The 27285-nt window shown below is 42.9% G+C and overlaps 1 protein-coding gene across 5 annotated transcripts in view; it reads left to right on the top strand.

Moving 5' to 3' along the window:
* Positions 1-27285, top strand: part of CFAP161 (cilia and flagella associated protein 161) — a 68085-nt gene that overhangs the window by 37070 nt on the left and 3730 nt on the right. For 3 of the 5 annotated variants that reach the window (XM_033189210.1, XM_033189208.1, XM_033189209.1), the window contains 4 exons: positions 424-508; positions 6320-6478; positions 10483-10556; positions 10963-11581. In XM_033189210.1, coding sequence (XP_033045101.1) covers positions 424-508; positions 6320-6478; positions 10483-10556; positions 10963-11158 — 514 coding nt within the window. In that variant the 3' untranslated portion in view covers positions 11159-11581. Of the gene's footprint in view, positions 1-423; positions 509-6319; positions 6479-10482; positions 10557-10962; positions 11584-27285 lie in introns of those variants that run through there. The other 2 variants (XM_033189211.1, XM_033189212.1) reach the window with 2 other exon arrangements.

Here is a 27285-nt window from a genome sequence, read left to right as displayed (position 1 = left end):
GAATACATATGTTAAGACAACTAAAAATGGATCACAACCTCTGTTTCCTGAAGGATTAAGAGGAAACTCTATTAAGTGTCTACAAGTGTGTTACATTGGTTCTCTCTGAAGATGTCAAAGCACTTGACCAGAATTCCTTAGTATACATTAGCAAGACGTGCTTAGTTTTCTCTAACCAGAGGCTCACAAAGTGGGAATGCTTTGTGTTCTAGCTATGGTGCAGGGTAGGGAGTAGGGTGCTAGCTGGTTTTTAAGACCAAAAGAAAACACCATTTATTTAATTATTTAATTCAGTTACAGTATGTGAATATAAATTATCAAAAAAACTGATTATAAACAAAATTGCATGCATAAACATAGAGTCATAGAATGATTCTAATACAGAGAGTTTACATTTACATTGTACTTATTGTCCATGGACAGTGTACACAGAGATGCCACTGGTCAAGTCCTTAGATATGGGCAGGACTTTTGCCTGGGGATAACAGGAGGATTTGACAACAAAATGGTGAGTTCTCACTTTGCATATCTACTTTGGATCAGTCCTTTCTGTTGCCCCAAAATGGGATCATAACTATCTACTGAAGTGGACAGAGAACTCTAGAGACATGGGCTCCATCCCTGACTTCACTATGGTTTCAGCTTGCAGCTTTTCACAGGCAGTTTCCGGCCAAGCCAGTCTTTCCTTTTAACTTCCCAAATTACAAAAACTACACCATTAAAAGCTAACATGTAAGGGGGGAAAACCATTTCACAATGCAGCTGGCAAAAAGCAAAAGTTTATATCACTTCCACCTGTAAATTAAATGATTGAATTCATTAATAGCCATCTGATACCTGTCAAATGTTGCCAATGCTAGCAAGGTATATTATCTGCCAACTTTTTTATTTGAACTTTTGATGATCAGACTTTTGCCTAGTATGGGAATAAGGACAATTTGATTTGCTTAAATTTGCATAAATCAGGGAGCCTTGGGGATTAGGAAGTTTAATAGAACCAGATAGATTTGGGTTTGAACTTCAGATGCGTACCTATGGGATGGGAATTGGGGTAAGTTATTTAATGCCTTTTGAGCCTGTTTCTCATCTATAAGATGGTGAGTATTAGTCTACCTTACTACATGCCAGGCAGTGTTGTACATGCTTCACATATTTTAACTCTCCTAATCCTCCAAACATGCCTTTGAGGTAGGGACTATTTTACCTTTAATTTGCTGATGGAAAAACTGAGGCACTAAGAGGTTAAGTGATTTCTGACTCAAGTCACTCAGTTAGCAAGTAGCAGAGCTAGTACTATATCACATTTTTTATTGAATTAAAAATTCATTTACTATATGATGTAGCATTATTAATATTATTATTTTTGATACCACTAAGAAAACACAATGCTGCCTGCTGGGTGCAGTGGCTCATGCTTGTAATCTCAGCACTTTGGGAGACCAAGGCAAGAGGATCACTTGAGGCCAGGAATTGTAGACCAGCCTTGGCAACATAGTGAGAACTCCTCTCAACAAAAAATTTTAAAAACATTGGCCAGGTATGGTGGTGAGCTCCTGTAGTCCCAGATACTCATGAGGCTGAGGTGGGAGGATTGCTTAAGCCAGAAGGTAGAAACTGTAGAGTTTGCACCACTGTACTCCAGCCTGGATGACTAAAAGAGACCCTGTGTCAAAACAAGAAGAAGAAGAAGGAGAGGAGGAGGAGGAGGAAGATAAGGAGGAAGAGGAGGAGGAAGAGGAGGAAGAAGAGGAGGAGGAAGAAGAAGAAAGAGGAAGAGGAAGAGGAGGAAGGGGAACAGGAAGAAGAGGAAGAAGAAGAAGAAGAAGGAGGAGGAGGAGGTGGAGGAGGAGACCCTGTGTCAAGAAGAAGAAGAAGAAGAAGAAGAAGAAGAAGAGAAGAAGAAGAAGAAGAAGAAGAAGAAGAAGAAGAAGGAGCAGCAGCAGCAGCAATGCTACCAACTAAACTTTGACACCCCACAGATGGTAAGTTGCAGCCTGATAAGTATTGACTTATTGAAAAAAGGGAGTAAATTACTATTTCTTAACCAGAGATTAGCACCATTAACATTTTGGCTTATTTTTACTTTCCTATGTATTTTTAAAAACTTAGATAAATATACAGATAGGTTATTCTTTCTAAAATAACATTTTTAAAGCTTTTTAGAATGACAAAAGCATTTAATGAGAGCGTAATATATAATTGTGTGGCAGTATCATAATTTATCTAGCCTTTCTTCTACTTTTGGGCAGTTGGGTTTGGTCCAATATTTCTCTCTTATATGTAAAATTCCAGTGTGCATTTGTGTATAAAGGCTTAAAACTTCCCCTCTCAAACTTCAAGTTAGGAATTCTACGTTTAGGATAGATTTTTGGGCAAAGAATTACTGAGTCAAAGAATATGAACACATTTAAAAGTATTGATACATATAAAGAGTTCTTTTTGTAATGGGCTGTACCAATTTGCACTCTCAGCAACAATAAGAATGATCATCTACTGCTTCACTGATTGTATTAAATATCATAATTTAAAACTTTGCTAATTTGACAAGCAAACAAAATGAAAAGGAAAAATGATATGTAAATGTTGTACTACTTGTAATTTCTCCTATATTTTAAGTTTGTTCTCTTTCCATTATCTCCTCCTTTCTCTCTTGCTTCTTTTTTCTTCCTCCCTCCCTCTCTTCTCTCCTGCAAATCATTCATTTTTTGCCTTTGTGTTGATTTGGGTTTATATACCATTGATTACTAAATTTTGTCATATGTGTTGCTAAGATTTCCATTTGCTGCTTGCTTTTAAGTTATAGTTGTTCTAATATTATATTTTTGAGTAAAATGTATCAGTGTTTTTCTTTGTAATTCCTTCCATTGCTTTTAAGTTTTAAAGACTGCTTTAGAGATCTGATAAAAAGAAAAACTTGAATTAGCTTCTAGATGTTTGCAATTTGACTTTTGCTTACATTTATTATTTAATCAACGGGATTTATTTTGATAAAGGGTTTTATGTGAATATCTCATTTTGTCCCAGATGACTGATCAGTTATATCTATTATCTCTTGAATGATTATTCCTTTCTCTACAGATGCATGACATTTCCCTTAGCATATATTAAATTACTGTATATACTACCCTCTCCTTCTGAGCTTTCTATTTGGATCCATTAAACTCTAGTTATCTATTTCTTTTTTTTTTTTTTTTTGAGACAGAGTCTCACTCTCTCACTTAGGCTGGAGTGCAGTGTCACGAACATGGTTCACTGCAGCTTCCACCTCCCAGGCTCAAGCAATTCTCCTGCCTCAGCCTCCCGAGTAGCTGGGACCACAGGTGCACACCATTATACCTGGCTAAGTTTTCAAAATACATGATTTATTTATTTATTTATTTTAGAGATGGAGTTTCACCATCTCTGCAATAACAGATATTATTGGCCATGGTCTTGAACTCCTGAGTTCAAGTGATCCTCCTGCCTCCACCTCCCGAAGTGCTGGGATTACAGGCGTGAGCCACTGCACCCAGCACACTTGTCTATTTTTATTCTAGGACTATAGTGTCTTAATTATTAGAGCTTTATGATAGGGCTCATAGCCCTGTGACCTTGACGGCTCATAGGGCTAGTTGCCTCTCATTACACTTCTTTGTCTGAATTATGTTAGGAATTAGTTTCTCAGTTAAATGTAATGGTTATTTTTTCCAAGTCCCTCTGCCTCTGTGGGGAAAAGATTACTTGGTATTATATTTTGATTGGCATTGTAAAATGAAGTAAATTCACATGTTAACATAGTAACTTTGTAAATTCACATAGTAACTTTGCCATATTTATTCTTCTGGGATATCTCTCCATTTATTCTCTCAGCAAAATTTTCTATCACCCAAGTAAGATTTTGTGTTTTCCTTTACATGGATTTGACAACGATTTTGTTAAGGGGTTCTCCTTGGTACCTTGTATTTTCAGATGCTATTGTAGAGAGGTCCTTTTGATAGAGTAAGGATAGAACATTTGATAGAATAAAGGATAATTTCTCATAAAAATATAAGAAGGCTATTGATTTTTATATTCACCTTTGATGAAATAACTTACTCGTATTAATTCTATAGTTTTTTCAGTTGATTCTTTTATGTTTTCTAGGCAGACAGTTATTTAATTTTCAGATGATGACAATTTTCTCTCTTCTCCAATTCTTATACCTCAAATTTTGGTTTCTTGTCTTTGAATTAGCAAGCCCTTCTGGGCATTCATAGAAGCGTTGGTGAAAGAGTGGCCCTTCTGGGTTAGTTCCTGATTTTATTATTGTGTTACTTTAGGTGAACAAAGGAGTTTGTGATTTGAGACAGATATTATTTGCCTTTTTTTTTTTTTTTTTTTTTTAAGTCGGAGTCTCACTCTGTCACCCAGGCTGGAGTGCAGTGGTGCAATCTCGGCTCACTGCAGCATTTGCCTCCAGGGTTCAAGCAATTCTTATGCCTCAGCTTCCTGCGTAGCTGGGATTATAGGCGCGCACCACACCTGGCTAAGTTTTCTATTTTTAGTAGAGACAGCGTTTCACCATGTTGGCCAGACTGTCTTGAACTCCTTACCTCAAGTGATCCTCCTGCCTCAGCCTCCCAAAATGCTGAGATTACAGGCATGAGCCACTGTGCCTGACCTTATTTGCCTTTTTAAGTTCTGGTTTTCTTGTTGCTCTGAAAGGCACCATCATCCAGGGCCAATGGCGAATCTACTTTAGGCTCATCTCCCTTCCCCACCCACGTCCAGCTGATTACCAGGTCTCTTCCTCCATTCCTAGGCACTGTTCTCCCTTCATACTGCACTTTGGCCTGTTTCTTAATGCCCAGTGCAGCCCCTCAGCAGCCCAGGTCCCACTGTTTTGCCCTTTTAGTCTATCCTGACTTCAGACCATACTAGACAGGGTGCTGCCAGGGTGACCTTTTTTTTTTAAATTTAAATTTAAATTTTTAAAATTTATTATTATTATTTTTCATTTTTCAGGTTGATCTTTTACAAGCACAGGTGTGGTCACTGCCCATCCTCACTGGAGTCAGCAGTGGCTCCCCATTGCCCTTTGAATGAAATTCTGGCTGTTTGCTGTGGCATCTGAGGCCCTCTATAATACATCCTCACCCTCTCTGTGCTCACCCCCTCTGGCTTTCCAGCTTCCTCCTCAGAGCCTCTTTTGATCCCCCAGGAAAGTACTATACTCCTACCTCTGCCTCCCCCAGCTCATTGCAAATCTGCTGGACCTCCCTTACCAGAAAGGTGCATGCAGGTGCTTCCCATTTCTGTGCTCAATCACCTCTTCTGCTAGATGGAGAACCTCATGAGGATAGTAACTCACCTCTGCCTTGCCCACAGTGCCTCACAGCACAGCCTTGCATGGGAAAGGTGCTTATTGGAAACCCGTCAAAATATGCAGAAACTACTGCCACATTCAGAGTGGGGCTTAACCAGTGAAGAACTAGCAAAGAACTAACATTTTGGACTTTTCAGCAGGATGAGGGTAGTTTCTTGGCAAGGTTACAGGCAGCCAGATAGCCAACATAAATTTTCAGCATGGACATCGATTCCAGAGGGGTGTGGGTCACCTTGGAGGCTCACAAATCAATATCAGCTGTGAGGATATTGATTTGAAGAATAATTCATTTCATGTGATGAGTTTAATGCAACATCATTTATATTAAATAAAATATTAGTCCATGGCTGGACATGGTCGTTCACACCTATAAACCGAGCACTTTGGGAGGCCAAGGTAGGAGGATTGCTTGAGACCAGGAGTTCAAGACCAGCTTGGGAAACAGTGGGATCCTATCTCTACAAAAAATAAAAAAAAATTAGCTTGGCATGGTGATGTGCACCTGCAGTCCCAGCTACTCGGGAGGCTGAGGTGGGAGGATTGCTTGAGCCCAGGAGTTGGAGGCTGCATTGAACCATGATTGCCACTGCGCTCCTGCCTGGGCAACAGAATGAGACCCTGTCTCAAAACAAACATGAAACAAAACAAAACAAAAAACCCCATTGATCCAGTTCCTATATCCTGAAGGGGAACAGGGGACAGGGAGTAGGAAGGAGAGAGGAAGATTGAGTTTGGTATTCAGAGGAAGGAAAAGTAGTTGGAGATGTGAGTGTGTGTATGTATGTGTCTTGGTCTCAGCATGCCAGATGGCATACCTAAGGTAGAGGAAAATTGTGCTTTCTCATACAATCAGTAAGAACACAGTTTTTGAGAATTGCTTTGAATGTGCTTGCCATCCAGCCAGTCAATTGCTTCTTTATTCCCCAGCTTTTCACAGAGCTCTGACGTAGTGCATCTGCTTGCTGTCATTTTCAGTTGTATTTATCAAGTGACCACAGGACCCTCCTGAAATCGTCTAAGAGGTCTTGGCTCCAGGAAGTGTACCTAACAAATGAGGTCTCCCATATGAACTGCTGGCAGGCTGCCTTCCCTGACCCCCAGTTACGCCTGGAATATGAAGGCTTCCCCGTCCTGGTGAGTGTAGCATCGGGAAGACATGGGTGCCTATGCTATGAAATGAATGCAATTTATTCCTGTCTATAAACAGACTTATAGCTCAAATACCTCAAATGCCTTATGACTTTCTCTCTCTTTTCTTTCTTTTTTATTTTCCATGCATAACACACAGACTTACAGATCAAATGCCTTATGACTTTCTCTCCCTTTTCCATTTATTACACAAGTTTGGAAGGCACTAATTTACCCCATGGCAGCATCCTGCGTTAGAGTTTCTCAGCTCTGGCTGCACATGAGAATCACCTCAGGAGCTAAAAAGCTCAGGCCCTGCCCTGATATCAGGTTAAGAAGCACTGATGTGCCACCGGAAGGGTTGTGACACTGCTTCCTTTGCACTGTGTTCACTAAGGCCTCTGCTAAGTCCTAATTTTTAAGGAGTTTGAGGCCAGGTGTGGTGGATCACGCCTGCAATCCCAGCACTTTGGGAGGCTAAGGCAGGCGGATCTCTTGAGGCCGGGAGTTCAAGACCAGCCTGGGCAACATGGCGAAACCCCTGTCTCTACAAAAAATACAAAAATCAGTCAGGTGTGGTGGCACACACCTGTAATCAAAGCTACTCAGGTGGCTGAGGCATGAGAATCTATTGAACCCAGGAGGCGGAGGTTGCAGTGAGACAAGATTGCACCATTGTACTGTAGCCTGGGTGACAGAGTGAGACTCTGTCTTAAAATAAATGAATAAATGAATAAATAAATAAATATTAGCCAGGTATAGTGGTGAGCGCCTGTAGTCCCAGCTACTTGAGAGGCTGAGGTGGGAGGATTACCTGAACCTGGGAGGTTGAGGGTGCTGTGAGCCCTGATTGTGCCACTGGACTCCACTCTGATCAACAGTGAGACTTTGTCTCAAAAAAAAAAAAAAAAAAAAAGAGTTTAGAGAAGCCAAGGAGACAGCAGGGTAGCCACACAGTCAATTCAGTGGTCCTGCAGGACAGCATCATTCTCATTGTCACTGTGCGACGTTTTCTCTGGATGCTGGGACCCATGGGGCTGGAACCTGAAGCATGGTCCTGATGAGAAGGTCAGGGGGTCTTGTGGGCACAGAGTAGGCCTCCGTATTTCAAGGGCCAGAGGCTTTCCTGCTCATGAGGCATCCGGCAAACAGAATGAAGATGTGTTGGCAGCCACTGCGTTGAGTATGGAATTAGTAGCAAGCATGGCCAGGGTTTGCTTGCTACTGACCAGGAAGTGGCCGCGGTTGCAGGCCACTGAGTCCACCTGACGCAGCATGCCTGTCCCTCACCTCTGCCAGGTGGACCCTGACTTCACAAGGTTCTTTCTCCAAGCATGGAGGACATATATATTATCTACAATGAAACAGGCTTTACAAATTTTTCTCTTTAGCTGTCCTTTGCTAAGCTTTGCTCTTCTGAGAATTACCTTCTGGTTCCACAATTTAAACTGTCAGTGCTTCAGTTTCCCTATCTAAATTTGTGGTGTTAATAGTACCTACCTTGTGAGGTTTTGTGAAGACTAAATGGTTAGTACATTTAGAGTGTTAATTCGAAAAGTGCCTGGCTCATAGAAGGCACCCACAAGTGTTTCTTGTTGTCATGACTGTTGTTATATTGTTATTGCTGCCAGGTTTTTTTAGAGGTTAAGGGAGCAGTCAGTGCTCCAGGCACCAGGAGTTCTTTTCTCCATTATTGATTCACCTTATGACTTGAGGAAAGTCTCCCCAAGCCTCACTGAGATATGCTTACACATCTGCAAATGGGAAACCCAAACCTGTCTGAGCTACTTTGCACATGTCAAGGACCTCTGGCTAGAAAGACTGCCAGGAACAACTGTGTTTTAACAGGTTAGGTAGATTACTTATTGCAGTGAGGGAGAACACACACCCTGGGGAAGCATGTAAGAGGGTGCTAGGATGCTTATAGAATTTGGGCTTTGGTTGGATGGTGTTAGAGAGAATCCCAAGAAGTAAGGCTTTGCTCTGGACTGGATGCTGTAAGGAAGTCGGGGTAATTCTATGATTATTTATCTCAATAAATCTTATCTCTAGGGAGGGCCAGACTAGAGTGAGGACAAAGCTGTCATTAGTATAGAAGCAGCAGTCAGTCGCTTATATTAGCTGGCAGAGGCCGGTATTTGGTATTTAGTGGCTTAGCCAATGTTTGTGTTTTATGTGTGTTCAGATATGATTATAGAGTGCTCTTGTTTTTGTTTTGACCCCTCATGATCACAGAGTGGCCTTGTCTGATGTGGACATTCTGTGAAGTTGATTCTGTTCCCAGGAGAACACTAAGGCCTACTTGTGAGTGCCAGGCCAGCTCCTGGATGGCAGGGCTGCTTTTTCTTTCTTACACAGCTTTTAGCTTACATGAGTCAGGATTTTGAAATAATATATATTTTTCCTGATTATAAACATATGTTCACTTATGAAAAGTCAGGAAAGCACAAAAATAATATGAAAATTACCAGTAGTTCCACTTCCAGAGAAAGCCATTGCTTATCATTTCTTTTTACAAGATAGGACATCATGAAGATACTTCTTTTTTTCCATTGAATAACACCATTGACCATATCTTGTGTGGCAAAGATCTTCTCCAGTATAACTTTGAGTGATGATTTCATCATACAGATACCTACAATAATGTATTTCATCCATCCATTATGGTTTGGCATCTACATTTTTCTGTGTCTGTATAAATATATGTACAGTCATGTGTCACTCAACGATGGGAATAAGTTCTGAGAAATGCATCATTAGGCAATCGTGGTCACCCTGACAGTGATTTTGTCATTGTGTGGACATTGTGAAGGGAAAATCAATCTTGGGACCTAAACTCACTACGTCAAAGCCAAAGTCAAACTGGGAATGGGGTCACACAAACCTGCCTCCCATTTTGCTCTTAAATAGGATAGCTAAATATATATACACACACACACAATATATATATATACATATATATAATATATATACATATATACATATATTTTAAAGCTACGTACATCCCTCACAATTTGCCAACTAGGAAATTCCTCATCGGCCCCCAGATCTTTACCTTAAAACAGTTATGTGGAATGTTACCCTGACAATGTAAAGCAATAGCTTCTCTTCACAGTATGGGACAAAGGACAGAATTAAAAGGCATCCTTCTGCTCACCTGAGACAAAGGCATGTGTGAATGCTCCCTCTGCCCCATGTTTATTTCATCTTATATAAAAATGCAGATTCACTGAGCCCAAGAGGAATACATAAGTAACTATTTCTCTACCCCCCTCTCACATGTAAAATGTGTATTTGGAGAACACTGACCAAAAACTCAAAAGAACGCAACTGCTTGCCTCTTTTATTTACCCTTCTTTTTGTTGCTGTTGTTGTTTTTTCCTTTCTTCCTCTTCCCCCCAGTACCCGCTCTTTTCATTTTAAATATTGAGGTCCCCAGATCCTCTTTGGGAAAAAGCATGGACCACCAATTTTTCCTGTTGTTCTGTGTTCTTTTTGGTGGGCTTGTCCTTGACCTTGGCAAATAAACCTCTTAAAATAATTGAGACTCGCCTCAATAATTTTCTTTGATTTACACATCATAAATATACTTACGGAAACCTAGATGGCATAGCCTACTGTACACCAAAGCTACATGGGATAGCTTTGTGTTCCTAGGCTACAAATCTGTACCCCATGTTACTATACTGAATACTGTAGGTAACTGTAACACAATGGTAAGTATTTGTGCATCTAAACACAGAAAAGGTACAGTAAAAATAAGGTCTTATGATCGTACATGTGGTCGCATAGGTGGTCCTTTGCTAACTGAAATGTCATAAAGTAGCACATGACTGTGAATATATGTAATTTTTTCCTGTGAATATATATAATTTATATAATTGAATAATGTATAGTGTAATTTCAAATTTTTGCTTTTAGGGAAGCAAATTTTTTGCTTCCCTAAAAGCAAAAGCAAAAAAAAAAAAAAAATTTAGAATGCTAATAACACATTTTCTTTATTTGTTAAGGCAAATGCTAAAATTCTCATCAATCACTGTCACACAAATCGGGGACTCGCAGCCCACCGGCATCTTTTCTTAAGGTATTGTATTTCAGGGTACAACAAAATGCTGTGATTGGGGCTGGGGGCCATGAATATAAGCAAAGAAGCTCAATTGACAGTATATGGCTGCACATACAAAAAATGTCCTTTGCTGATGAAATACCGCCACATAGAACTTTGATGGTGTGAAAAATTATATCAGAGCCCCTTCTTTTATACAAGTTCTTCCCCTACAAGAAGATTTTAGTTCTAATGGGATCCTACTGGCCTAATCCTTGCCCAAATAGGGTGCAACCTCTCTGCAAACATATCCCATTTTAGAGCTTCCCTAGCGCTTTATCCAGCAATCCACTTCTTAAGGTACTTTTGAGATTAAATTATTAATAACAGCTTATTGAGAGTTGTTATTCAGTTTCAAACCACAGTTGATTCTCTCTTACTACAGCACCTATTTTGGAAAGGAGGCTGAGGTTGTAGCTCACACATACCTGGATTCACACAGAGTTGAAAAACCAAGGAACCACTGGATGTTGGTTACTGGGAATCCCAGGGATGCTTCTTCCACCATGTTGGATCTGCCCAAACCGCCCGCAGAGGACACTCGAGCCATGGAGCAGGCCATGGGCCTTGACACGCAGTAACGCGCCAAGCACGTGCATGTTTTCCCTGGTCCCGCTCTCATAAATGTAGCTTTAAAAGAAATTAACAACCTTAGTCATGCCTCAAGCTATTTTTGAATCAGATGTGGAACTCTCTGAGCACTATATTAAAACAAAGATTACATTAAGATTATTGAATTTGTGGTGACAGTCTAGGGCTAAAAAAACAGCTCTGGAGAATAAATAGTATTTGAAAGTGACAAGCAATGGCCCTTTGTTGACAAACAAATTCTCAAGAACTCAGCTTTCTCTACTTATATCCTTCATTGTCTACAAGGACAATGCATTACTTTTCAAAGTTATGTCTATGTAATTAAGCTGTTGGAACTATACTGAATTTTTGGTACCACATTTTCCCTCTTAAATGTATTAAAACACAAAAAACTGACAGCTGTGAGCTGTGGCCTTACCTTGGAATTAAACATTTATATCTTTGTAAAACATCCTATTTTTGTTTCTACCTCTGGCTTTCGAAGTCAGGACCTCTACCTGATCAGTAACCTATTATTTTGTAATGGTTTTTTTTTTTTTTGAGACGGAGTCTCACTCAGTCGCCCAGGCTGGAGTGCAGTGGCTGGATCTCAGCTCACTGCAAGCTCCGCCTCCCGGGTTTATGCTATTCTCCTGCCTCAGCCTCCCGAGTAGCTGGGACTACAGGCGCCCGCCACCTCGCCCGGCTAGTTTTTTGTGTTTTTTAGTAGAGCCGGGGTTTCACCGTGTTAGCCAGGATGGTCTCGATCTCCTGACCTCGTGATCCGCCCGTCTCGGCCTCCCAAAGTGCTGGGATTACAGGCTTGAGCCACCGCGCCCGGCCTGTAATCATTTTTAAACTGCAAAATCTCTGCCTTGTCTTTGAAACTATCACATTAGTTGTGACACCCATGTGATTAGCTAATTCCTGACAAAGTGAATGTATGTCCTTCCATTTATTTGTTCATCTGTTCATTCTTCATTGAGTACCTGTGATGTGTAGGGTATTATAAAGGGATATAGAGTTTCCAAGTCTTGTGGATACAGGTAAACTATTAGGCTGGTTCACAAATATGTATACTGAGAGGTAGAACATGGGATGTAAATGTGTTTTAAACAGATGCAGTTTCAGTCAATGCAGGTTGACCCTCTTCAAGAAGGCAGGCATTTTCCATCAAGTACTGCGGGATTTAGGGCAGTGCTTGCAGCCTTGGCTATGCATTGCATTCACTCTGGGAACTGTAACAATTACTGATTCCTGGTCTGAGCCCAGAAGTTCTGATTGAATGGTCTGGGGTACAGCCTGGGCATTGGGCTTTGTCAGTGTTCTTTAGATGGTTCCCATATGCAGCCACAGCAGAGACCCATTGTGTTAGGAGGTGAGAAGGAAGCAGTGGTTCCTTACGGGTGGTCAGAGAAGGCATTCCTCAGCAAGTCTCACTCTGGCTGCACGTTAGAATCTCCTGAAGAATACTGAAAAAGCCCACGGCCCAGGCTGCACTCTGGACAATTCAATCAGAATTTCTAGGGTGGGACATTAAAAAATACAGATGCTTGGGCCCACCCCAGAGCTTCTTATTTGATTTGGAGTGGAACCCAGGTATTAGTATTTTTAAAAACTCACTAAATTTTTAATTTTTGTGGTTTGTAGCAGTTGTATATATTATACGGTACCTGAGATTTTTTTTTTTTTTTTTTTTTTTTTGAGATGGAATTTCGCTCTTGTTGCCCAGGGTGGAGTGCAATGGCATGATCTCTGCTCACTGCAACCTCCGCCTCCTGGGTTCAAGCAATTCTTCTGCCTCAGCCTCCCGAGTAGCTGGAATTACAAGCATGCACAACCATGTCAGGCTAATTTGGTGTTTTTAGTAGAGACGGGATTTCTCCATGTTGGTCAGGCTGGTCTTGAACTCCCGAACTCAGGTAATCCGCCCGCCTCCCAAAGTGCCGGGATTACAGGCATGCAATGTGAAATAATCACATTATGGAGAATGGGGTATCTGTTCCCTCAAGCATTTATCCTGTGTGTTATAAACAATCCAATTACATTCTTTCAGTTATTTTTAAATGTACAATGAAGTTATTATTGACTATAGTCACCTGTTGTGCTAACAAATAGTAGGTCTTAATCATTCTTTGTAACTATTTTTTTTTTTTTTTTTTGGTGCCCATTAACCAACCCCACCTCCCTCTCAGGTCCCTAGTGCCCTTTCCAGCCAGTGGTAACCGTCCTTCTACTCTCTATGTCCATGAGTTCAATTGTTTTGATTTTTAGATCCCACAAATAAGTGAGAACATGTGATGTAAAAACGTGCTTATTTATTTTAATGTGCAGTCTGGGTTGAGAACCTCTGGCTTAGCTGAGAGTTAGGTCTGCCTGTGTGTCTCCAAGGGGTGAGACCAGGTGGGTTTGGGCTTCAGTTGGGGAAAGACATTCTTTAACAGTGTGAGCCACCTGAAAGTATCTAAACCAATTTCAGTACATTCTTGCTCCTACCATAAGATATCCATGGAAAGCTTCAAACAACATCAGGGCTCTTGATCCTTTCCTAAGTGATCTTCTGATGGCTTCTTGACTGAACACTGAGAGGTTTCCACCAGATGGAAAGTCTTGACTGTGAGTTTTCCAGGTTTTTGGCACGTTGAACAAAGAATTGAACAAAGTGTACAAACAGAGCAACACAAAACGCAGAAAGCAACAAAAGAATGAAGCAACGCCGTAAGCAATACAAGCACAGATTTAAGTGAAAGTACACTTTACGAAGCACAAACAGGCTTGGGCAAGAGGCTCAAGAGCCGCGATTACAATGTTTTTTAGGGTTTAAGTTAAGCTAGAAGAATTCTGGTAACACTCGTAGGTGCCCTTCGGAGGGTTACACCTTATGAATAATTGGCCCACGACCAATCAGAGGCTGAAGTGGAGACTGCCCACAGCCAATTAGAGGCTGAAATAGAAACTTCTGTCTTGTTATCACAGGAGTGAGGATGTGGCCTCTATGCTGCCTAATCTTGCCAAGAACCAAGGAATGGTGCCATATCAAGGGCTCAGTGTTGGTCTCTGCTGCTGGTAAATTGGGCACTCGGCAGTGGTTGTAGCCAGGTCAGCCTTGGTGAGTGGAAGTCCACGTTGCTGAGCCCATGCCCTAACCCTGGGTTACCCTAATTCCCTATTCTGTCTCAGTTTTAGTACCACCAGGAATTAGTGCCACTGACCAAGTTTGCACTCAGGTAATCCGTGACTGACTACAGTGACTGCTGGGGGCGTGGCTGCCGCCTGGCTGGCGGTGATCGTGAAGCACTTCATTTTAATGTATGCATACTGAGTTTAGAGGTATTAGAATATGAAAAAGAAAAGTCTGTACTTCTCAGAATAGATGAAAGACAATAAATAGCTAGAAAGTGAGCACTTATATGCATCACCTCGTGTTATTTACAAATCAGTATTTCTACCTTGGGTCTGTTGTGCACCTCAAAATTATAAAGGGCTTTTATACCAATTTTCTTATTTAATTTTCACTACTCTCTGGGGTTAGATCAGGTCTTGTTCTTTGCTGTTTTTCTCCATTTCCTGGAAAATATCTGTTAAGTGAATGAATGAATGAATCAGCAGATGAATGGATCCATAACTTTTACAGAGGAGCCAGGCTTAGAGATTTGTTCAGGGACACAGCTCCTAAACAGCATAGCTGGGGCAGGACCAAGTCAGATTCTATCCCTTCTTCTGGACAAGGGCCTTCTAATCTAATTTTTTTTTTTTTTGTCCAGATAATTCTTTGTTGTGGTTGCCGTCCTGTGCATTATAAGATGTTTGGCAGCATCCCTGGCCTCTGTTCACTAGATGAAGTAGGCCCCCTTTACTCATGACAACAAAAAGTGTCTCTAACATTGCTAAATGTCCCTGGGAGGGGTCTGCAATTTGAGGACCGATGATATAGACCTACTTCTAGCTGTTTTTTGTTCACCATTTATAAAGGATGCTGTAAAATGGGTATTTATCTCTCTCTCTCTCTTTCCTTCCTTTTCTTTCTTTCCTTTTTTTTTATATCCTATGGAGATTAGAATATGTGGTCTCTAACATGACTTCCGGACGTATTAATAATCTGCTTTTAACACTGAGCTGGACTTTGATGGAAACCTAGAATACTAGCAGGTGGGGACTGGCTGTCTAGGACACAGCCACTGTATGGCCTGGGTACAGTGACTTTGGCACACAGCACTTCTGCAGTAACCTCCAGTGTGGGACACAAAGATGCTCATTGAGATGTGAAGAGTTTAGAACTCTGCATATATCATTATTTTATCCTTTAAAGTGCATTAATGTGTGTGTGCTTTATACTATCCAGAATAGTTTTTATTTTTTACCTTTAAAAAAGTTTATATTTTTATTTTTACACTTCAACTTGACAAAATATTAGTTTTTTGTCTTTTCTTGAGACAAAATGTTAGTTTTTAAATGTACATGACATTTTCGCTTAATGGACATGAGTAAAATTTCTTAATAGAATTACATATAAGTGTATGTGGGTAGCAAATACCCAAAAGGATTGCTTATTAGGAAGGGTGCACAATCACAGATTGTGGAGAGCATCCTGTGTGCTGTGTGCAGTGTGCAGTCATTCATTATACAGAAAATGCCACTGAGTCACTGTTGCTGCAATGATGCCTGCACAGCTTTGTCCTGAGTCATGGACAGTGGGCTCCTCGCAGCTCTAAGGTCCACTTTCTTTCAATTGAACAAATGTTTATAAATTATTTGACAGTGAGGAACAAGATAAAGACCCTGCAAATGCAAGAGAGAGGGAAGAGGAGACCATCTGTGTGATTACTTACAGGGCATGCTGCAATCCCAGTGGAAGGACCACATTACTTATACCCAGAGGCCAGGGAAGCCTGCCTTCAGATGACACTTGAGCTGGAAAGGACACGCATGGGAAGAGCATTCTAGGCAAAGGAGACTGCATTTGCAAAGGGCCAACACCTCTCCTGGGGAGAAGTGGGGACTGGCAAGAGACATTTGAAATGGGCTGTGTGTTGGTACACTCAGCATGGCTATACTGGCTGTTCAAATACGATAATGCCTCCATCCTGGTTGGAAAATAGCTACTGACTCAAGCCCCTGAAGTGCCCCCTGTAACCCTGGCACCTCCCTGGGGACCCTTGGACTTCCCTACAACCAGCAACTAAAGGGTTAATGTTCAGCCCAGTGGTGGGGCCTCCAAGACCCTACCCCAGCATGGTGCCTGGAGTTTGTTTTATTTGGCTAATGTCCAGAGATACTCAGAAAAAGCTATAGAGGTGGTTAACCATTTTGAATATCACTCTTGGCTTCATGTATCAATTATCGAACTTGAATTTGATCTTGAAGGTGATGGTCAGCCTGTGAAAGGCTTTGAGGAGGAAAGTGTCATGATTTTACTTTAGAAAGAGATTATGGAGGCACAGGAGGATGAGCTGATGTGGCTATGAACTAAGGCAGTGTCAGGAAGCACTGGGAAAAGGGTATAGGTTAGAGAGAGGCCAGGAAGAGAGAGGCGGGACTCTATAGCTTGGTGGGTATAAGGCCAGGAGAGAAGGAGAAGGTGGGCACTCAGATTTGGGGCACATGCCCCTCCCTGAGATTCAAACCCAGGAGGAAAAGCAGGTGCACAGGAAAGGTGAAGCAGTTACCTGGGAATGTCTGGCTCCTGAGTGGAGGTTGTTTTTGTGTGGATATAGCTGCAGCCCACCTACAGTGCTGTCATCTGCTAGGCTGTTTGTCTCTATCACACTCACCTAAGTCCTGGATAACTGATAGCAAATACAACTTTAGGATTGAGGAACGCCTTTAGCATCCTGCCAGCAGGAGCAAGGAAGAAACCAACGAGCCCAGTGGCTAGGGTTTGCCGTGTCCTAGCTCCAAGAACTTCACCTTTGAGTGCTTCTGAGAGGACTGGATATGTTGGCTATGCAAAAGCAGGTGCCCATGTGTGAAAGGGCCTCTGTTGCCCCCCTCCGCCTTCCTATGACTTTAGTATGTGTACATCCCAGTCAGTAAGTGAGTTCATCTTTATCACACTTGGTTCCATACCTGGAAGAGGACTCGACTCCTTTCCCATATACAGTAGACCTATTTGCATTCAACCAGATCCAGCAGACATCATTGGCTGTTTTATACCAGGTCTTGAGCTAGACACTGGGGGTCCAGTGGGGAATAAATGTGTTGCTACCTTCAAGGGTTCCACTGCAGAGAGGGTCAGAAAGGAGATGAGACATTGAAGGAAGTAGAGGGGTCAGAGTGTTGCAGTCTATATTAATATATGGAGCATTTGGGAGACACCATATATTTTTGAGCAGGGAAGAGAGGACAAGAAAGGAAGGTTAGTCTGGGAGTGAGGGGTACTAGGTGATTGAAGGAGGTCATTTGTGAGTCTCAAATTATAGTTGGTGAAAGCCCTCAAAGGCTTAAACCTGAGGAGAACAAAGCTGAAGTCTGATTAATGGGTTTTGGCAGATATTTTTTTCCCCAATATCCCTTCAAAGGCAAAAAATAATAGAGACATTGTTTTTACCATTAGTAAATACACTCAACATCTCCTTATTTGTCTGTAGCTGTTTCAAAAGAAAATAACTTTGTTTTTAAGAGCTACTGTGTAGGCCCCGGTGTAGCTCATGCCTGTGCTCCTAGTGCTTGAGACTTTGAAATCAGTCTGTGCAACAGAGAGAACCCGTCTTTACGAAAAATAAAAATTAAAAAAATGAGCCAGGTGTGGCGGCACATGCCTGTAGTTCTAGCTACTTGGGAGGCTGAGGCGGGAGGATCACTTGTGCCTAGGAGTTAGAGGTCACGATGAGCTATGGTAATGACACTGAACTCCACCCTGGACAACAGAGCAAAATCCTGTCTCAAAAGAAAAATAAAAAAGAGCAACTATTTAGAAGCATTTCTATATTTGATAATAATTCAATATAAATTCAGTTATCTTGAAGACTTGGCGTAAGGAGAGCCTGACTAAATTACCAGGTTCAATTCCTATGGGGAGATGATGTCGTAGGGAAGTCAATTGGTTAATATATAAGGAACTCCTACAAATGCAAGAGAAAACTGTAAATACCCCGTTAGAAAAATAAGGCAAAGGCTTATACTGGCAACTCTAAAAGAAGTAATTTGAGGATCCAATAAACATTTCAAAACATGTTCAAATGAAGACAGCAATGAGATGCCATGTTCCTGTCATCTGATTGGATGGCAATGGCAGAACCGTAGAGTGTCAGAACCTACAAGGACCAAGTGATTTGGCTTCCCCTGGTCATTTTACAGGTGAGGAAGATAGGCCCAGATAGGGGAAGGGACACACCTAAACCCAGCAGTTAGACAGAGGCAAATTCTGAACAGATCCCCCTCTGATGACAGTGGCTGCTGAGAAGTCAGGACTGATGAACCTTGAAGAGGTTTTGCAACCTGGAAGGAGGTCTGGTTTCTGTCCTGCCAACTTGATCTTGCAGTTTTCCAAAGTGGCCACGAGATGTCAATGTTAATAATGCTAACAAGTTAACACTTGGAATTGCTCAAATATTTAGCTTATTGCAAAATATGAGGGAGTTTTCAGTTTTCAAAATGTACATTTTAAGAGAGGAAAAACCATAAAAACAGTGTGGTCAGAGTATCAGTTCAATTTTTTTTTTTTTTTTAACTTTATAAAGAAAACTGTATTAGGCACATGTGAAACCTGCCTAAAACAGCATTCCGAGGGTTTGTGACAAAGGAAGTTCAGGTTAGCATATAGCCCCTTTGGGACTTTTTATAAACATTACATCTGGAGCCTGGAGTTCCCTCCAAGAAATTGTATCCTAATCCCTAGGTCCAGGGTTCCTGTGTGATGTGCCGAATAGTGATTTCAAAGCCCTCGCTGCTACTTACCATCCTCAGCTAAGTCACTTTGCCCTCATTGAGCCTCAGTTTTCTCTATAGGATTATTAGCTCCCTCTTAGAGTTGTTTAGAAGATTAAATAGAATGAGACAATGTATTTGAGAAAAGCAGGAGGAGATCATGGTTCTAAGCGCTGGCTCTGGGATCAGACAACTCAGTGCAGACACTGTCCGCTTCCTAGCTGCATGTCTTTGGAAGGTCATTGCACCTCTTTGGGCCTCCATTCATTCACAGGTTAAAAAGAGGGCTAAAATATTACCCATCTCTTAGATTTCCTGTGCAGATTAAGTGGAGTTAATGTAGTTAAGCATTGAGCATCTTGTCTAGAACTATGTCAATAAGAATAATAATTCTCATGACTACTTGGGTCTCTTGTATGTATCTCTGCCTTGCATCGCTGCATTCTAATTTTTAAATATTTGTCTCTTCTCCACTTAACTATGAGCCCCTCAAATACAGATGTTGTGGATATCCACAGCTGATTTTAATATCCACATCCCCCATGTTCAGCCCAGGGCTTGGCTCATACTGCTAAATGGCAGTTCTTCCTTCTCCCTCATTTTGTAGGTAAATGAAAGCTTGGAGAGGTGGACTGATTTGTCCAGTGTTACATATGAGTTAGTACTTCTTCTATTACAGCACTTGTCACTCTGAATTATATGGTGTGTTTACCTCTGTCTACCATGCTTGACCATAAGCTCCCTGAGGGCAGGAAAACTTACCCCAAGGTGGGTCCCCAGAGTTAAAATACTGTCGTTAGCATAGCTAACATTTATTGAGAATGTACTATGTGCCAGACACCCTTCTAAGCACTCTTTTTCATGCATTAACCAATGTAATTCTCACATATAACCTGTAAGCCAGGTACCATCATTATCTGAGTTGTACAGAAGCAGAAGCTGAATCATGGAGAGGTTAACTTATCCAATGTTACACAGTTGGTAAGTAGGAGAGCCAGACAGTCTGAATCTGGGACCAGAGCACTTCTCCTGTAACTTAACCTCTCAGGCAGAAATCCTTCATGAATTTTTGTTGGCTAGAATTGAATCAGTGAGATTGGAGATTGAGCAATACTGTAGTGTACATTGGGGAGTGACCCTAGGTGTGCCTTCAAGTTCTATGGTGAGATCTGCTTCAAATGTACCATCCAAGGGTGACAGGAAGAACCATGTCTGCAAGGAGAATGTTCTGCAGAACCATGTCTGAGTGAGTGGGAGGGGAGGAGTGAACAGGAGGCAAGGTGCCAGGGGAACCGCCCAGCTCAGGCACCATCCAGTTGCGGGGAGCGGGTAGCAGTGATGAGGACTGTGGAGGAAGCCTGGGAGCTGGGCATCCCCCCATCCCTGCCATGAGTCTATGGTGGGACCACAGTTGTTTGCAACAGCATGGATGAATCTGGAGGACATTAAGTGAAATAAGCCAGACACAGAAACATAAACACTGCATGATCTCACTCACATATGGAATCTGAAAGAGTCAGACTCTCAGAAACAGCGAGTAGAATGGTGAGTCCCAGGGACTGGGAGCTGAGGGAAATGGGAAGATACTGGTCAGAGGATACAAACTTTATATGATGAACAACTTCTAGGGATCTCATGTACAGAGCCACGTGGGTGATGAGAGATGTGCTATTTGGTTTGATTGACCACACCTAGGGTCACTCCCCAATGTACACTACAGTATTGCTCTAGCTCCAATCTTACTGATTCAATTCTAGCCAACAAAAATTCATGAAGGATTTCTGCCTGAGAGGTTAAGTTACAGGTGAAGTGTTCTGGCTCCAGATTCAGACTGTCTGGCTCTCCTACTTACCAACTGTGTAACGTTGGGTAAGTTAACCTCTCCATGATTCAGCTTCTGCTTCTGTACAACTCAGATAATGATGGTACCTGGCTTATAGGTTATATGAAAATTATATTGGCTAATGCATGAAAAAGAGTGCTTAGAAAGTTGTCTGGCACATAGTACATGCTCAATGCTAATGATGGTATTTTAACCCTGGGAACACAACTTGGGATAAGTTTTCCTGCCCTCAGGGAAACTTACACAGTGTGTATGTATATCAAATCATCACGCTGTATACGTTGAATGTATACACTATTTGTCAATTAAATATTTTAAAATAAAAAATGTCTTAAGAAGAAGATGGTGCTTAGTTCCCTGAGCACCCACAGATGCCTCAGCATCCCTGGATACTCAGTTGCCTGCCACATCCCTCTAGCCCAGATGGACTGTGCATGGGACTCGTCTTCCCAACTCTGTCAATAGGTAGTGGCTCTCTGGAGCCCTGTGCTGGAAAAGATTAGAGAAATGTCCAGTCTCTGTGGGAAGAGCATTCGAGATGCCATCATGTGTCCAGGAGGGGATCGTGGGCCACATTTTAGCCAGTCCTGCTCCAGGCCCTCCCTTTCTGATAAACCCAAATTCTTGCAGCTTCTGCAGGCCTCCCTGGGCAGCCAGGCTGGCACTGGGGTTGTGGGCTTTGTCTGGGGAACTGAGAAAAACAGGCTGATCCCCCCAGGGCTCCACCCTAGAATACTGGCACTGTGCATCCCATGCTCTAACTCACTGCACGCAAGTCATACATGAACACCCTGCCTCCCTCCCACCCAGAAGGAGTTGGAGATGGTGTCTCCTGTGGTTGTCCCTAGCTGCTAAGCAAGTCTCCTCCCTTCCTTCATCCCTGCATCATCTCTGCGCTGTTATTGTTGGCTGACATGGACAAGGTTGAACATTTGCCAAACATCTGCTCATGTCTCCTGAATGTGCTCCCAAAGAGTCTGGCAGGAAGCAGCACCACCCTTGAACTGCACTGCCAGGGCCTGTGAGCTGCCACACCAGGACACTGCTTGACTTGCTTGGGGCTGGTGGGATCCCCTGAGCTGAGATCTGGTCTCTTCCTTTGGGAATGGTGGAAGAATGGTGAGAGAAGCCTCTTGGTGTTACATCCTTTCTTCCCTCTGGGTAGGGATAATGCTGGGGGTTAGGGACATTCAACAGACAGAGGCCTGCCACAGGTGGCTGGAGATGGAAAGAGGAGGAGGTTAGGTTCCCCCTGGGAGACAGAGGGGAGGCAGTGGCCTCTACTTCTGGGATAGAGATGGGAAGCAGACAAGGATGTGAGTGCAAACAGCTCATTTGTGAGGTGATATGAGACAGGAAAGAGAGGCAAGTCAATAAAAGGTGCGTTTTACCAAGCAGGTAGCACTGGGGGCAGCTGGAACTCCATCCCACTACAGAATCTGAGAGGCAGGATGTGCCTCAGCAAAAACTCCACCTGAGGGGTGAGCACGTGGGGAGATTTACTACTCATCTCACATCTGTCTTTGATTGAGGACTGCTCTGGGGACGGGAACTCCATGGCTTTTTTGTCCTGCTGCAGGGAGTGGGCTGAGAGAAAGCCTTCATGGGGAGCCCCGGGTGCTTGCAGTAGGAAGCCACAGAGGAAATTTGGGCAGGACAGGACAGTTCCTGTTACAAGCGGCAAACAAAGGTCAAAGATAAAGGGTAGATGGGGGCATGGACCCATTACTTATTTCCCTCCTCTTCTTTTCCTGTGTTTTATTTTTCTGTTATTCTTCATGGTTACTTGCTCATCTCTTCTCTCTCCTCCCCTGCCTGTCTCTCTCCTGTCACTTCTCCTGTCTCCCTCTTTCTGTTATCTCTCTTATTCTTTCTTTCCCTATGTACCTGCTTCTCCTCTCTGTTTTCCTTATGTATCCCAGACATGGAACAAGCAAGTAATGGATTGATAAAGTGCCTTCATTCCTACTGCCCAAGCAGGGGCCCTTTAGTCCCGCCCCAGGGAGTTGCTTCCTCCTGTTCCCAGGATGAACACGGCTCCACTAGTACCTTAGCTGGTAGAGTGATCTTGGACCACTTTACGTTGGCAAACACAGGCTCAGTTTGGCAATTACAATGTTGTTTTTCCATGTCACAATGAAGTTCTGGACTTAATTGTAAAGTGGAATCTTTTTTCCTCTTCCAGCTCAGCTCACTGCTGGCAGGAGGTCCCTGGTAGATTTACTTCTCCACCTCGCCAACTGCAGTTTCTGACCCTTTTGGGGTTGAAGTTTGAGGGCAGGAAAATAAATGAGATCATCAGGAAAGTTCTCTCTTGACACCAGTTCTGAGAGATCTAGCTTCTGTGTTCTGTGGTCTTGGCAGATGGCCAAGGTCACTGTCTATCTTGAGTGTTTTGAGACTTCCTTGGGGATCTCCCACTCTGCGGGGTCTTTCCTAGGGTTTCTATGGAAGGCAGATTGGTCTGTCATCCAACTCATTGCTTGCTCTCAGCCTCTGGGCATTCCCCATACTTTTGGGTTTTTCTTGTTGAGGTCTGTCTTCTCTTTCAAGGATACCACCTAGATGGGGCCTAGGATGATCCCACATTCTCTCTCTCTCTTTCCCTCTCCCTTGTAGCCCACATCTGGCCCACAGGAAACAGCCATGGACTCTTTGAGCTCCAACAAATTCTGGGTGCATAGATACGGCCCCGTGAAGTCACTCTTTCTTCTTGCCACCAAAGCAGCAACTCAGTGTTTCCTAATTTCTCTCTGTTTTTAGCCTTTCCAGGTGGGAGTCAGCACCAGTGCTGGGTTTCCTTCAAATGGCAGGGCATGCTAATCAATATCCCCGAGTGACCTCCTTGAAGCTCTCTTCTGTTAACTTCAGGTGGAGGGGGCATATTCTCATTCATCTTTGGGGATGATGCAAGGACACAGAACACCACCAGTTTTCTCAAAAAAACCCTTTTCTCATCTCTAACTGCTGACTCTTATAAACCGCTCTAATAGGAGCCGAAGTTTTTGGTCACTTCCTTTGTAAATGTTTCCAAGAGAGGGCTATAATGTACAGAGTTACCCAATCTCATTTGATCATGGAATTCTTTTTGCATTATTATGGTACCTGTAACCTTAGAGGCAAGCATGTCTCATAGGACTGCTGCTGCTCCTCTGACCTTTCATTTCTTGCCCAACCAGAAGACTCATCCGTCAAAGCTCAGCCCAATTCCCCCCTCCTCCAGGAAGTATCTCTTGATGTTTCCCAAGTAGAGAGAGGTACTTTCCTCCCAATACCCCACAGTGCCTTTTATACCCCACTCCCACCCATCACAATACATGAACTCTAGGGTAAATTTCTCTTTCCCTATTATCTGTCCCTTGCAGGGATCTAGTGAAGAGGGACCACATGTTGGTCGCTTTGAGGTTCCTAACAAGCAACCTGAGTGCCTGATATTTAGCTCGTGCTCAGTGTGTGTTTGTTAAGTGACTGAATGAGTTCTTAAAATTTGGGCCAGCCTGGCCCAAGACAGACCTCTGGGATGTTTTGATTGAGCAGGTCTTTTGCACAAAGATTTCAGAGGAACCCTTTATTGAGGATGGTGACTAAGTTTGGATATAGTTCCCCAACTCTCCCCACCAGTGTTAGACAAATTGTACTCAGGGGACAGAGGAGAATAATAATTGGGCCTTGTCAGATGCCGTGGCTTGTGCCTGTAATCCCAGTGACTTGGGAGGCTGAGGCGGGAGGATTGTGTGAGCTCAGGAGTTTCAGGCTGCAGTGAGGTATGATTGTGCCACTGCACTCCAGCCTGGAGGACAGGGTGCAACCCTCTCTATAAAATAAAATAAAAACTATTAAAAAAAGAAGAATGGGACCTGTCAACCTGAGTTTGTGGCAGTGGGACTTGCGAATGGCAGCTCAGCCTCTATTTTGTTTTAAATGAGTCATTGAGAGAAACTGAAGAGTTGATTCAGAGAATGAAGGCTCAAATACCAACCACAGGCTCAACCAACTATGAATAGAAAATGTAGGGGAAAGAAAACTCACAATACAAAATAATAATATGACCATAAAAATAATATGAGGCGGTGCATGGTGGCTCATGTCTGTAATCTCAACTCTTTGGGAGGCTGAAACAGGAGAATTGCTTGAGCCCAGGAGTTTGAGGTATTGCAGTGAGCTTTGATCACACCATTGCCTGGGCAACAGCGACCCCATCTCTAAAAAAGAAAAAAATAACAATACAAATAAAAACCAACACAGTATGACAACTGTATATATAGCATATGTGTGTGTGTGTGTGTGTGTATATATAGCATGCTGTATATATAGCATTCCTCCTCCAGGAAGTATCTCTTGATGTGTTGGGTGTTATAAGTAATCTAGATGTGATTTAAAACATATAGGAGGATGTGCATGGGTTATATGCAAACATGACACCATTTTAGTTGTAGTTGGAACATTTACTCACACTGTATTTTTTTTTTTTTTTTTTTGAGATAGTGTCTCACTCTGTCACCCAGGCTGCAATGCAGTGGTGTGATCTTGGCTCACTGCAACCTCTGCCTCCCGGGTTCAAGCGATTCTCCTGCCTCAGCCTCCCAAGTAGCTGGGACTACAGGCACCCACCACCATGCCTGGCTAATATTTTTTTATTTTTTATTTTATTTTATTTTTTAGTAGAGCCAGGGTTTCACTGTGTTGGCCAGGCTGGTCTTGAACTCCTGACCTCGTGATCTGCCTACCTCAGCCTCCCAAAGTGCTGGGGATTACAGGCTTTTTTTTTTGCTTGATAGGATCTTGCTCTGTCACCCAGCCTAGAGTGCAGCAGTGTGATTGTAGCTCACTGTAAACTTGAAGTCCTGCTGCCTCAGCTTCCCAGGCACCTAGGACTACAGGCATGTTCCATGCCAGACTTCTTACTACAATTTAAATGTACAAAACAAAGGACTCCTATTCTCTACAGTTATGTGATTTTCTTAACAAATCTCTACCACCTGGCAAAGGTATGATGGGGAGGAGACGAATTAGACTTAAATAAACCATAAAATCTTATTCTGATGCAATAATTCAAACAGTCCCTTTAGGTAAAATTTTTGATCTCTTAGGTTTGTCCTCACCATCCTTCCCTACCCCCAGATGGTATGTAGTGCATGTGGAGGGCTTATAAGCTATGCATGGCATCAGGAGAAAAGGCGGGTTCTTGAGTCCATGAGTTGTCCTGGAGGGTCCTTGCTGAGCTCTGCCATGAGGCACCTGGACTGCTCTGGGCTGGTGACTGCTGAAGGCTGACCAGCTCTCTCTGCTGATAGTGGCCATAGTTGTCTGTGGCTGGAGTGATTAGTGATCTGGCCTGGTCAGTACTTTATGGTCCTTCTTGGTTGACCAAACCCCCCTCAGTTCTCGATGGCGCTGTGGCTGCCCTACTGCCTTCAGATACAGGCCACTTTGTCCCTATAGCAGGGACATCATCTGGTAAACTCTCCTGCTGAACCCTCAGCTAACTTCTGCTTATCTTCTTCCACAAATTGGAACTTTTCGATCATGAGCACAGCACACTGGAATGAAAAGCAGCTCATTTGTGCTCAACTCAAGCCCCATCTCCCTGATCCTGCTAAATCATGAGTTTACTTTGACGTGGTTTCCCTTTAAGTTCTGCAAGTCATGATTTCCCTATGGTTGTATATGAGAGGTGACTACAGCTTGAATTGGGCAAAAGCATTTTCCTAAACTTCCCTAAAATATCAGGTTAATATATATATATATAGAAACAGGAAGTAGAGAATCTCTCGGCAGGCAGGAGAGGGTCCCTGGCAAAGCCCGATCTTCAAGCTGAAAAGCCTGAAACCCATGGCCCAAAATGATAACTTCTATCCCTGTTTGCCCACGCTCTCCCAATTGGTTCTTTCTGAATAATGTCTTTTTACCAACTGAATGTTGCCTTTTCCAAAACTACCTACAGCCCATCCCACCCTCCATCCTGTGCCTATAAAGACCCCAGACTGAGCCAGTAGATGGGAGAAGCAGCTGGATGTCGAGGAGAGGCAACCTGACTTTGGAGGAGAGAGGCAGACAGGTGACTTGACTTCGGAGGAAAGCAATCTGCCCTTCCTGTCCCCTTTTCAGCTCCCCTCTCCACTGAGAGCTGCTTTCATTGCTCAATAAAATTCTCTGCATTCACTATCCTTCATTTTGTCCGTGTGACCTCATTCTTCTTGGGCACTGGACAAGAATTTGGGACCCACCAAGTGCAGGTTCCCAAAAAGGCTGTCACACTGGCCCTTTGCCCTCATTGGCAGAGGGCAGTTGCCACATGTGATGAGGCAGAGGGGCCACTGAGCTGAGAGCATACTGCTGTCTGCAGACAGCAGAGTGAAGACAGCACTGTAACATGCCATCTGGCATTTTGGGATCACAGGCTGTGGGGCCTGCATGGAGTTTGCTCCT

Source organism: Trachypithecus francoisi, unplaced genomic scaffold, assembly GCF_009764315.1.
Source record: "Trachypithecus francoisi isolate TF-2019V2 unplaced genomic scaffold, Tfra_2.0 Lachesis_group3, whole genome shotgun sequence".
Lineage (NCBI taxonomy): Eukaryota > Metazoa > Chordata > Mammalia > Primates > Cercopithecidae > Trachypithecus > Trachypithecus francoisi.
The sequence above is the reverse complement of the archived record's forward strand: the minus strand, read 5'-3'. Positions and strand labels throughout refer to the sequence as shown.